Below are 13,382 nucleotides of genomic sequence, written 5' to 3' on the forward strand. Positions count from 1 at the left end.
TGGGTTAGGTAAAGCATAAATGTTACACAACAATGTAGATATTAAAGCCACATTTGGCAAAATCATTATGTAAATATACATTTATACAGTTACAGAATGTGTCTTTATTATTAATGGGAACAATAGCTTTATAAAATGTCTTAACTTTGGCATATGCTCAGGTGTCATGGACTTCTGTTGTTAAAAACCTGTGAAAAATAGCTTGTAAGTAGACCTTCAATTAAGATTATTTTATCAAGATATTCAGGTAAAATACAAAAATGCAGAGAAGTGTTAAAAAGTTTCAGATCAATAGATGTAACTATAGAGTCGGGGGAACCTTCTTGGAAAAATGTGTGAATGCTTTTATGTTATAACAATATAATGTTTTATTCCCATTCAGCTGCCTTGACATGAATGCAGCATGAGGATATGATATATTAACATCAGTGTAAATATATCATATATTAAAAGTTAGCATTTCTTACAGAAAAATGGCACCAACTGGTTATTAGTTTCCTCTCATGATCGGCCTTCCTCACCTCTGTCCTGCAGGTCCTACCTCGACATGCTGAAGGTCATCATGTTCAGTTACCTGTTCTGGTTCGTCCTCACCATCATCTTCATCACAGGAACCACACGCATCAGCGTCTTCTGTATGGGATACCTGGTTGCCTGCTTCTACTTCCTGCTCTTCGGTGGAGAGCTGTTACTGAAGCCAATCAAAAAGATCCTGCACTACTGGGACTTTCTGATTGCCTACAACATCTTTGTCATCACCATGAAGAACATTTTGTCTGTGAGTAGTCGATCTCAAATACTTTATGAGGATGAATTGATTGACTACGTGAGATATAAAACATCTGTTTGCATGAATGTGTGAACTGAGGAGGACAAAATTATTTCCAAAAACTTCTCTGTTCTCACTGTTTAATATATGTCATAATTCATTCTTTATTAAATTATAATTTTCTTTTAATCAATCGCTTAGGGGCCATTGTATTTTGCCTTAATTTTCATATATTTATTTTTAATCTTATTTGATATAATATGTAAAATTAAATGTTTTATTCTACGGTACAATAAAGGATTATTTTTGTTTTTCTGTGTCCATAGATCTTGGCTTGTGGCTACATCAACTCTCTGATCAAGAAGAAGTGTTGGTTGATTCAGTTGTTCAGTTTGGCCTGCACCATTAAAGAATATAACATCAACATCAACCAGGAAGGTACACGTGAGTGAACTCAACATGTAATATCTTGTAGAATTGTCATCCATCCACCCCTCCGTTTTCTTCCGTTTATCAGAGGTTGGGTCACGGTGGCAGCAGGTCAAGCAAAGTAGTCCAGACGTCACTCTCCCCAGCAACGTTTTCTCGCACCTCCCGGGCGATCCTGAGGTTTTCGCAGAATTTTTATTCATTTATTTTTTAAAAGAATGGGTACATGACATGATGAGATATATCCCTCAATATTTGGTGGAGCATATATCCCCATTTTGGCTTCTATCCTACTATAACACGTTGGTGAGATTTGTAGCTGCAGATTGTGTCCAAGAGCGTTTCACAAGAAGTGGAAATGAACTCCACGTCCTTGTTTATTTTTCATCTTTAGGGCCAATTTAATTGAGTGCTGTCTTCATCTTAACCCCACTGGGAAAGTCACTCAGCTGCCACAACACTCAGTGAAACAGTAAGGTGTAATCAAATACAGATAACAGACTACATTAATATCCCTAATATGAATGTCATCACTTTCATGTGTCATTAGAGCCAGTCAATCAACAATACTGTCACTTTGACAATAATATTTATGCTCACATTCAAGGAGACGAGCTGTTGTACTTGCTGATCACGTTGCAGATTATTGGATGTAGTCCAGCTGCTAATTAATCTATTGTGGTGTTAAAAGTCATTAAATTACTAATACTTTACTCATACTAGATTAGATTGTGTATGACTGTGTCCTGTTCCAGCCCCTGATGATCACTGTGAGCTGCCCAGTAACGAGGCCGGGATCATCTGGGATAGTATCTGCTTCGCCTTCCTGCTGCTGCAGAGACGAGTGTTCATGAGCTACTACTTCCTCCACGTGGTGGCTGATATCAGAGCGTCACAGATCCTCGCATCCAGGTACACAGCTGCTCCGTGCAGAGACGCTGTAACCAGGAGGGTCACGGCTTTGATACAGGGCCAGGGGTTTCTGTGAGATATGTGGAAAAACATTATTAAACCATTGCATGGGAGGGGAAAGTGTGAAGTGAAACTAATACTGAAAACAGCTGATATTTTTGTGTAACCTAAATATTAGTTGTTGCATTGGATTGTAGTAATTTCCAGAATGGTGAATGGTCATTAATGTTATCCGTTCCACCTGTGCTTTTCCAGTTATAACTCAAAACTTAATCTGTGGAAAAGATCTAATAATATAATTCAGGTTAGCAAGATTCATTCAGAAAGCAAAACAACATACGAATTAAAAGATAGATAAGATGAAATTTGACATTTTTTCATCTGCCAAAGTTGTGCAGGACAGAAAAAGTTTGGGAAGCACTACGGTAAGGTGTCAGTCATAGGTTCTGTTGATGCAATAAGGTTTTTCTTGTCATTAAATACTAAAGTAAGTTACTGATGTGTGTCTGTGTGTTTCAGAGGAGCGGAGCTTTTCCAGGCCACTATAGTGAAGGCGGTGAGGGCGAGACTGGAGGAGGAGCGCAAGTCTGTGGAGCAGCTGAAAAGACAGTGAGACTGAATATTTAACATACTCCATGTGGTGTAATGCTGTAGTTTTGGTTTTTATGTGTAATATGCAATACTAGAAGAAGTTTTGATACTATAAATTTGATAGGTTATTGCCCAAGATTTCTGTATAACTATTAATCAGAGTTAAACAGCAGGGTTCTTTGGAGCCACTACAGGGTTATTTCAAAAGAGGTTTGTCTCCTTAACAATTAACAAAAAAAGAGACCAAAAAACATACACAAAAATATATGATGAGTAGTTTTCTGATCTGTCAAAAAAGTTCTATTTATAGGATCTTCATTCTTCGTTCACACTGTGGAAGTCAATGTTTTAAATATTTTTCGTAGTGAGAAAAAAAAAATTATATATCTTCAATGCTGCCCAGTACTTGCAATATGGTTGGAATTATTCTGTTTTTTGTATTGTCAATAAATCCCTTGAAAAGACCAAAACCACCGATCTGTTAGTGGATCGAAAAAAACTGTAGTTTTTAGCTCAAACAAGAGCTACAAGAGCATTTGTCAGGGACTATTTTCAGCTGTGGATTAATAAACATGTGGTGTTGTAGTGAGTATTTACAACAGTGGAGTGGAGTCAAAAAACAAAAAATTACAATATGTGTCTTCACTGTAATGAAGGTACATGTCTTCCAATGCGGCATTGTGTGCTCAGTGTTTTAATACATGTGATTGTCAGATAACAATGTAGCTCTATGATAAATAAGCTGCATCTGCCGTTTTCTGCACAGGTAACACTTGTTAATGGTTTTGTTTTTTTTCATGGGATTTGTTGACAATAAAAAAATATGGAATCTATATTTCATTGTTGGAGTATCTTTGATGGGTCTCATTAGGTCTTATTTAGTTATTAAATAAGAAAACAAGATTCAGAGAATGTAAAACTTTTTCTGGATTAAAAGCAGCGTCTGACTCAGTCTTTATTGTTTCCTGGGAGTCAGCTCTCAGTATATCATACCACATAAAGTCAATGTATTTCAACCACTTACACTTACCTCAGGAGTTATTCACGAGCTCTGATAACATCCACTCACCCACTCTAATGAGCACTCCGCTGTTACATAACATACACTAATTTCCATATGAAGCCTGGAGATGCTTATGGTCAGTCTGTTAGGCCGTCAGTGATGTTGCTCTGTGTCGATACTACGTGTCTCTTCACCGTCTCTCTGATCTAATCAGGATGGAGCGCATTAAAGTGAGGCAGCAAAAGTTTAAGAGGGGCAAGGAGAAGATGATGAGCTTGGCACAGGAGTCTGGTGATGGACAGACCCTCATCCAGCCCGAGGACGATGACGATGGTATGACGAAGCCTGCCAGGGCCTCTCACTGTGCAGTCAATATGGAAAAAGTTTATGTAATTAATAACAGACTGAAGCCATGTTGTGTAATAATGTCTTTTCATTGGTATTTGAGCTAAAAGAGCAGCTTCATACAGTAGAAATATGGCTTGAAGTTTAAAGAAAAAAATGATTTTCTTATGAAATGTTGAACTGCTGTATTTGTGAAATTTTAGGAGCACAGCGAACGAAAACCAAGACCAAAAAAAAGCAGTGGTGGAGGCCGTGGGTTGACCATGCTTCCAGTAGGTTGACCCCCCAACCCTCTTATTTTTCTTCCTCCACTCTGATTGGCCCTTGTGTCCTTGACCAGAACGCTGAGGATTCCCATACTGCCCCTGGGCTCTGAAGGCACTGACAAACAGTAGCTTTTTATCGCATCCAGACTTTAGTCCTTTTCTGTCTCTATTTAAGGGCCCTTGTTACCTGCAGCTCTCATGTTACTGTACACTGTGTGTGTGGAGAGGCACTTCAGTTTAAGATGATCTATAAAACTGTGTCAGTATGGGAGCAGGGTTTCCTTAGATAGGCACAATGAGACGATGTAGAAAGGGAAAATGACTAACGGCTGGAGGTTTGTACTTGACGTTGTTTAAAACATGAATTCCAGCCTCGGTCTCACCTGAAGAGCCCACAGTAGGATGGATCACTATGTTGTAAAACATTTTCACGCAAAGATATGAAGTCGACTCACCTTTATTCTCAGTGCTGGAATAAAGGATGGAGGGTTTGTTCATTCTTTGCCTGTAGACATGATCACCAAACAGGACAGAGTAAAACGACAGGAGCCAGTAATCGAGCATATAAAATGACGACCTTTACAGTCACTTTATGGTAAATACAAAAATAGCAGCATCTCTCTGAGTCAATACGGTGGTCTGCCTGTTTGGTTTGAACTCATGTCTCTTATCGTACTCCATCCCCACATGACATTTTCAAATTATTTCTCCATTTTTATCTCTTTGTCATTTGATGTTTCATCTCCATTTCCCAGCATCCTCCCTCACCTCCCACCCACTGTGGTTCTGTTCAAGGACATAAGTCAGCCTTGTCTATCCCAATGCTTCTATCACTTAACCACTGGAGTCTGGAGTCACTTGCTCTGTCAAGTAGCTTAAAGGCGACTGTACGTACTGGAATAAACAAATCTTCACTGTGGCTTGTGCTCATAGTTATATCAGTCATACTAACATTTTTGATGCGGTGTGTGTGTGTTTTCTGTTTCATCCTCTCTTGACTCTGATGTTTTTAAATGTGTGTCTATATCATGTGTTACTGTAGATTCAGATAAGTGTTTAATATGTAGTGAATGAAATAGAATTCATTGTTAGGTGGTTTGATTTTCCTGCCTCTTTCTCTCAGCAGGGAACCTTCACTTTGCCTTAAATTACTGTTACTGTGAAAACACGATGAGTGACTGCATCCTCTGTTTCACTGAATGTAACAACACTTTACCCTTTGCCCCTCAGTGGTTAGAAGTGGAGACTATTACTTGTTTGAAACTGACAGTGAGGAGGAAGAGGAGGATGAGGAGAAAAAAGACGATGAGCCGCCAAAGAAGTCAGCATTTCAGGTGACTCCAGGGTGAAATGAAATTTTAATCCCACACACTGCCACAGCTGTGTAATCAGGTGATATTTTTGTTATTGATGAGGATGTGGCTCTCAGCAGAGGCAAAGTATAATGAGGTGTTTTTACTGAAGTGCAGCCACTTTGATTGAACATCTCCATTTTTTTATGACGTTATATTTCTTCAGAGAGAAATATTGAGCCTTTTACTTACATTTACTGTATCCACTGCAAGAGAAAATACTCAGATGTTTTACTTAAGTAAAAGTACCAATACAAAAATGTACAAATACTCATTTAAAAGCCTTACTAAAAGAATAGAATAGAATAAATAGAATAGAATAAAAAACTAAAAGAATAGAATGGATTGCTTGCAACATAAGCACAGTTTAGACAACATATCAGTAAGTAAGTTTGTTTTACGTTTTGATGATTCAGAACATTTTAATGTTAATTCTTGTTCCTTGAGTTTTAGAATTTGTGACTTGTGGTATTGTTATTTTTACCAGGGATTTTGAGGAGTTTATGTACATTCACCTGCATGCTGTCCTGGACCACTAAATCCTCTTGTTCAGTGCCTCCTAACACAATTGCTCCAAATCTTTAATGATCTATGTTTCTAACAATATGAAATGTTTCCCACTAACCCTCTCCCACTCTGTTCCCTCTCTGTAGCGAGCTATTGGGAAGTTTGTCTCTGCTGTCCTGGCTTTGCCCAGGTCTATCATTAAGCTGCCTAAAACTATTCTGCACTATGTGGTGAAGGCAGGCAAGGTATTCACCACCATAACTAACACAGCTTGCTTTCTGCATCATCTGCCAGCTCCAGTAACAGCTAACACCACATCCCACTGAACACTCCCGCTCATGTCTGCTGCTCTGCTTTGCTGCAAATAACCAGATTTTAAACTAATTGTTGCATATAATTGTCGCTTTTTTTTTTTTTACTGCATATTGTTATTGTCTGAATGATTCTCTTAAAGTCGTTTGCATGAACTGGAGCTTTAATCTGAAATGTTTTGGAGATGTGTTGGTATTTCCTGTTTGTTTTTTATCCTTTTCCTGTGGTCTGCTGCTCAGAGAAATTCTCAGTTAGTTCATGATCAATGAAGGAGAAATAGAAGTAGCATTTAGTGGTATGTGTTAATATGGCACTGGTGGTCCTGCATGTTTCAGAGCTTTCATAAAAAGTTATGAATTATTGGTAATATTGCTGACTATTTTCCTTGGTGTGTCTATATACTATATACGACAATTTCTTTCACAGTTCACTGTGAAAATCAACCTGCAGATGTAAAAAGCTTTATTTAGATGAGAAACTGATAATTGTGAATATTTTAACATTTGTTTTTGTTAAACTTATGTCACATTCATGAGATAATGCACATGTGATTGTTGACTGTTTTGAAAAGGCCTCCATGTTGGGGCATTCAAGGAAGCCCCAACATGTTGCGTGTGAGAGTCCTCTGCATTTACAAGCAGTCAAAATCTGGAACAGAAATAAAAGGCAATGTTGTTGTTCCTTGTACTACAACGTGTGCTCTCAGCCAACCTTCTCTTCAGTCAGGGATATTAGTATTCACAGGCACTTGAACATACTGTCAAGCCCAAAACTGAATCCCACTGATATGACTTTAAAAAAAAGTGAAACTAAATAAATGAATTATTAATTAAAGTAGAGTTCACTGTGTCATGCTTGAAGCGTCTGCACATTGATTTTTATACTGAACTGATAGCTTAAAAGTGGGAAATCATTTTAAAAGGACACGGTATGTTTTGGAAAGTGGTAACAAGCATGCATGCAGGAACTTGCCTCCTCGACTTCACATCCTTTCACTAATACTAAACTGCCGCCCTCTGTTCTCCAGTTTCTTTACCATGCCTGGATCACAGACCCCAAAGCTGCACTGAGGGCTCGGGGCAAAGAGAAACGCAAATTTTGGAAGAAATACACAAAGGGAATTAGACACAGGAAAAGTAAGAAAGATGGTAAGCAAGTTCCAAGAGCCAAAAAAACTCACATTCAACAAACTGTAACATTAGTGTGGATAAATTTCATGTTCTTTTTATATTTTAGTAAAATCTCTACTGTACAACAGCAGGTCACGTGGCCATAGAGGTTGGTGAGCTGTCTGATGGGCAAGAAAAAGGAGAGGAGCGCAAGCAGTCTGGTGGTCAAGGTTGGTTTCACCTCAAGAAAATAGTTTGATGAGATCTTGAGAGAAAAGTTGATCTGTTGTTCTGTTTAGTTCCACCTTCTGAAACTTAAAACACTCTAGAAACTGGATGGGGAACATTGATGATGCGTAAAGGAAATGCATAGATTACTATTGCGTATTTGTTCTAATTGTCTTTCTTTGTCATATAGTTTCAGGATTTAAGTGAGTTTAACAACACAAGTTTTTTTAATTTCACGGCCACATCAGCATCTTGCAGACAAACTCCTTATTTTCCTTAAATAATACCTACTAATACAAATTCTGGTGTCAGGTAAGGTACATTTTTAAAAGGTGATTTACAAACTGTCTTCCAAATCACAATAACCAAGTGCCCCATTCAGAGAAAGTTGGACTTAAAAATGTTGCCTTTCTTTTCTTTTTTGATATCCTTTGGCAGTTGATATTTTCACAGATTAATCAGGATGATAATAATCATTTTGATTGATTTCCTGAAATTGCTGAACTTTATGTGGCTGTGGTTGTCCCTCCCTCAGACAACATCATCAAACGAGTGTTCAACATCATCAAGTTCACCTGGGTGCTATCTAAGACGACAGTGGACAGCTTCACCAAGTGGATGAATGACATGTGCAGAGAGTACATCGACATCTCCACTGTGCTGCGTATAGAGCGCTGCATGCTGACGCGAGAGGTCAAAAAGGTACATGATCCTCCACGCTGACTTTTGACGTTTAGAAAAAGAGTCACTGTAACTTAGTTTTAAACATAGTTTTGATGTAATAGCTTCAGTGATCCTTTGACTTTTAATGTAGCAAAACCAGGAAGTTTTTATTTCACCCATTTCTTTGGCTTATGACCAAATACCTGCACAACTAATGACATTTCCATCAACCTCAGCTGTACTTTGATTTGTTTTTTTCATCTGACTTATGTTTTATCCTAATTAGCAAATGTTAGCATGCTAACAAGTTAAACTAAGATGGTGAACATGGTAAACATTATACCTGCAGACCATCAGCATGTTAACATGCTGACCTTACCCTTCATTAGTGGTGGAATGACTAAGATCTTTTACTTAAGTAAAAGCAGCAATACCACAATGTAGAAATACTCTGTTACAGGTTAAAGTACAAAAGTATTAGCATCAAAATGGACTACAAGTACCAAAATAAAAGTACTCGTAGAATAGCGCATTTCAAAATAATGTAAATTATGTTATTGTATTATAATTACTGTTACATTAATATGTAGACCACCTTAATGTTGGGCTAATTCTATTGACTTTATTTACATAATCTTGCAAAGTCTTATTTTAACCTATAACGATGCATCATAATTGATTTGTTGATTATATTTTATATTATTTTATATAACTTCATAAAGTTATCTAATAGATATAGTGGAGTTAAAAGTTCAATAGGTGCCTCTGAAATTTAATGGAGTAGAATTATACAATAGCAGAAAATGAATATAGTAAATGCTTCAAAATAGTTTTTAAGTACAATACTTGAATAACTGTTCTTAGTCACTTTCCACCACTGATGTTCAGCTCAAAGCACCACTGTGTATGAGTCATGTTTTTGTTATAGTTTATAATGAATTAAACATTTCATCAAAATGAGAGGGAGAAACAGAAAGTAATGAACTCCTCTCCTCCCACCAGGGCAACGTGCCTTCCAGAGAGAGTATCCACGTCTACTACCAGAAGGCCATGAGGCTCAACATGTCCAGGCAGGCCAGTTTAGATGCGCTCAGTGATGACGACTTTGTCTCCAGCTCCAGCAGGATCAGACGGAGGCGAGGAGGCCTTGCCATGGAGAGCCAGGACTCGACAGCCTCCAGAGACAGCATATCCAGGTACACAGAGCCTGACGGTGTTAAATGAGTCCTCATCAGGAAATAGTGTTTAAAAGAATAGATTCTAGCCTCATGGCATTTTCCTCTCTGAACTTTTTGCCCTAAAAAAAAACAAAACAAACTTAAACTGCACTGAAAGCAGGCATTTGGTTTGTTTTTCGGGGTTCCAGATTAAGCAAATGTGAAAGAAGCAACGGAAACTATAATGCAAATAATGATGTATATACTGTATACACAGCAATGCATTAGTAAAGACATCAGATTCATGTTTTTTCATTGAGGAACTGTCTACAAGGAGGGATAAATCTTATTACTAATTCACTTATACACGTTCCTCGTGGATGCTTGTGTGATAAAGTTGTCTTCAGTTAAATTCACATGGCAGTGGATGTGCCATGATTCACACATTAAAGGGACAGCTCATCCAAATTACTAAAAACATATTTTTACTTTCATTTACCTCTTGTGATGTCTAGAGATGCAGTTGGATTTCCGCATACACAGCAGTCACTGATAGCAGTAAGATGTTGTTCAACACCAACATCTTGTGGTTTATCATCACACTGAGCCATTTCATCCACATTCTTTGGCTGAATCCAGATGTTCAGACTTCACCGCACATGCAGACTGGAACTTAACAAGCATATTGCTGGGAAGTCAATGAGCAGTTCAAATTCACGAGGGGCCGTAAATTTTCTTTTTTCTTTTTCTTTTTTTTATAATATTCTTTTTTTGAAGACATCTTTTATTGTTGCTGTAGTAAGGTTTCCTATTGCACAAACAAAATATGAATAGGCTGAATAATTTGGACTTGTTATCATTTGAAAAGCTATGGGCAAAAGTAGTTTTTTTCTGTGGTGTAAAAAATCCTCAGTTGAAGGTATAAAATTGTGTTTGGAAAATTTTAATCTCCATTCTGACCAGATCTGTTATGGCTACTATGTAAAGGACAAGTTGCCAGTATCAGTACTGGTTAAGAGCCAATATCAGTACTGTGAAGAAAAATACTTTGAAATGAGTAACAGGCTCAGGAATATCAAGCCATCTCCATGGAAACACATGAGGTCTTTGAGATTTTCATCCCCTTGCGATCCTGCAGCCTCACACACTTGATGTGACACAGGGAAGACTTCAGTGTCCGCACATTTGGATCCAGCTTTTGCTGCATTTAATTTTCTGTATGTGTGACATGGTAAACAAGAAGCTCATTTTCTCGCTCATTTTTAATGTTAGAGTTGGTTTAACTGCCTTTATTACACAGAAGATGGGGAACATCCTGTCTGTATAACCTAACATCGATCCCATCTCATCCCTCTCACCCCCCCTCATTCCATCTGTCACTCTCACCGCCTCTCAGTGCCTTCACTGAGGCCACCACGCTGTTATCTCGCGAATCCACGCTGGACGACCTCGATCCGATGCCAGAGTGCATTCCCAAAACCAGCGAGCGTGCTAGGCCCAAACTGCGTAAGATGTACGGCCTGGACGTGTCCAATTCATCAATGGACAGCGCCAGCAGCTTCATGTCCAGGTGCCTGGCCTCTGCATCACCCATATACAAACCTGTGTCACTGACATGATTAATATCAATGCATCTCCTGACTCGTGTTTGTTTCTGTTTCTGACTTCAGCTGAATCATTGCATGACTTGTAGTTAACCGTTTTGTTTACTACATCCTGTCAACGAATAATAATAATAATAAAGTGAAAATAGTTTTATAATGTATAATCATGAGCATTTCAGGAAGCGTTGGTAAGCGTTTGGTAGCACTGAAACTCCCTCTCTTCAGCATTAATATGCAGTATATTAGTATTTAACTAATGTTTTAAAACTCATTATAATGTAGTTGCAGGCAGATTGAAGTGTTTATTCATGCGTTTGTTAACAACTATAACTCCTCCTGTGTATAAGTAGAGGCTGGTGTATAAACAGATAATGACTGACAATGTAATACTATAAAATATGTTTTCATTGGAGAAGTTATACTTGTTGACAAATACTGCTTGTTAATCTTTATATCTACGTACAATTACATTGTTATAAACAATTTATTAGTTGTTTATATCCTGCTGGTGTTTCCGTTTGATATGCCCTCATCCATGTGTAGGGTGTGGTAGTAGCAGTCAATTAAGTTCATTGTTAAAATTAAAAAACCCGTTAATAAATATGGGCGAGTACATTATAAAAATACGTCCATGCACCCAGAGGGAGGCAAGTGTGCCGGTTGTTTTTTATTTATTCTGCATAAACTGGGAGACTGATTCTGTCTGTTCCATCTGAACAGGTTGACACAATCCCTGTTGTCTTTGTCCCCTGCAGTGAAGCCACCCAGTGTATCATGCTCTACTCCAGGCAGGGCACCACGGAGACCATAGAAGAAGTGGAGGATGAGCAGGATCAAGGGGAGGACATGCAGCATGTTCCCTGGGAATCACAACAGCTGGATGACAGTGAGGGGCCCGAGGGTGGTCCCTGGAATGACCCAGAATCCAGGGAGGAAGAGGAGGAGGATGGTGAGGAGCAGGAGGGGCTGGAGGGTGAGGAGGGTGAGGAAGGTGAGGAGGAGTTAGAGGTACCAAAGGACCAGGAGAGAGAAGAGGCTCCCTGGGAGTCCTTTGGCCCAGGCGAGGGCCCCTCCTGCCGGCTGGAGGAGGCCTGTACCCACTCCGTCCAGGACAAAGACTTCATCACTGAGAGTGAAGACGGAGGAGCACAGCAGGACTTCATGCAGACAGAGGGGCGAGCAGGGCTGCTCTACACCCCTGATACAGATGCTTCTAAAATATCTGACGCCGACGTGCCTCCCAGCTACAGCAAGGCGGTCAGCTTCGACCGCCTGGAAGTCAGTGATGACGAGAGTGACACGGACAGGAAGAGGCGTATGATTATGACCTCTGACAGCCACTCAGACAGCAGGTCAGACATCATGCTGCCCTCTATGACCACTGAGCTGACCGCCAGCGAACTGCTGCTCAACAAGTAAGTCCCAAAACAACTGAAGCCATCAAATTTTTGTCTCCTGATGATGTGCTGCAATTAACACCTAGTTCATCGCTAAAGTTGTACGGTGTAAGTTTGTGCTATCCACAGGTCTGAGTATTGACCTGAACACTTTTTGAGTACTTCCCAAAATGTTTCTGTATTCCCTAGTATCAAAAACCATCAAAGTTGTTTTTAAATGCTATCTTCTTACCTGATTTTAATCATAACATCTTCAACAAAAAGATATTACAATTTGACTATTACATTTTGGCAGCCTTCATATGTGGTTAAATCACAGTTGAGGATTTTGGCGTATTATACTAAATGAACAAAAAAGGGTTTCATTGTAAGACATTGTTCTCAAGGTAAGGTATGAGAAGATATTTGTTCGTATTGGTACCAAAAGCCGGTAATGTATTGGAACTGAAAGGCCTGAATGTCTCTTTGTGGTCATTTCTCTCTCTTGTAGCCATGGTGTGTCTCTTTGTAGTTGTGTAGTTTTGTGGTCATTTTGCGTGTCTTTGTAGTTGTGTTGTGTCAATCTCCTGGGTCTGTTCAGTAATCCATCTGTGATTGTAGGATTTTTGGTGAAGTGACAATAGTCTCCAGTTTTATATAAATGCAAAGCGATTGAATAAGTGAATTTTTAAGTAAAGGATAGCATGATCCCATTTATTCATATTATAGAACCATATAAAATAATCAAACACCGATCAG

The 13,382-nt window shown here is 38.8% G+C and overlaps 1 protein-coding gene across 7 annotated transcripts in view; it reads left to right on the forward strand.

Annotated features, from left to right (window-relative positions):
* The window catches only part of LOC130179119 (piezo-type mechanosensitive ion channel component 2), a 78,123-nt gene that overhangs the window by 54,223 nt on the left and 10,518 nt on the right, over nt 1-13,382 (forward strand). For 2 of the 7 annotated variants that reach the window (XM_056391882.1, XM_056391884.1), the window contains 14 exons: nt 535-778; nt 1,096-1,213; nt 1,954-2,110; nt 2,630-2,719; nt 3,919-4,037; nt 4,253-4,321; nt 5,546-5,649; nt 6,321-6,419; nt 7,514-7,634; nt 7,745-7,825; nt 8,359-8,525; nt 9,489-9,682; nt 11,040-11,213; nt 12,003-12,662. In XM_056391882.1, the coding sequence (XP_056247857.1) occupies nt 535-778; nt 1,096-1,213; nt 1,954-2,110; nt 2,630-2,719; nt 3,919-4,037; nt 4,253-4,321; nt 5,546-5,649; nt 6,321-6,419; nt 7,514-7,634; nt 7,745-7,825; nt 8,359-8,525; nt 9,489-9,682; nt 11,040-11,213; nt 12,003-12,662 (2,397 nt within the window). The remainder of the gene's footprint in view (nt 1-534; nt 779-1,095; nt 1,214-1,953; nt 2,111-2,629; nt 2,720-3,918; nt 4,038-4,252; nt 4,322-5,545; nt 5,650-6,320; nt 6,420-7,513; nt 7,635-7,744; nt 7,826-8,358; nt 8,526-9,488; nt 9,683-11,039; nt 11,214-12,002; nt 12,663-13,382) is intronic. The other 5 variants (XM_056391887.1, XM_056391888.1, XM_056391883.1 and 2 more) reach the window with 4 other exon arrangements.

This window comes from Seriola aureovittata, chromosome 12 (genome assembly GCF_021018895.1).
Source record: "Seriola aureovittata isolate HTS-2021-v1 ecotype China chromosome 12, ASM2101889v1, whole genome shotgun sequence".
Taxonomy (NCBI): domain Eukaryota; kingdom Metazoa; phylum Chordata; class Actinopteri; order Carangiformes; family Carangidae; genus Seriola; species Seriola aureovittata.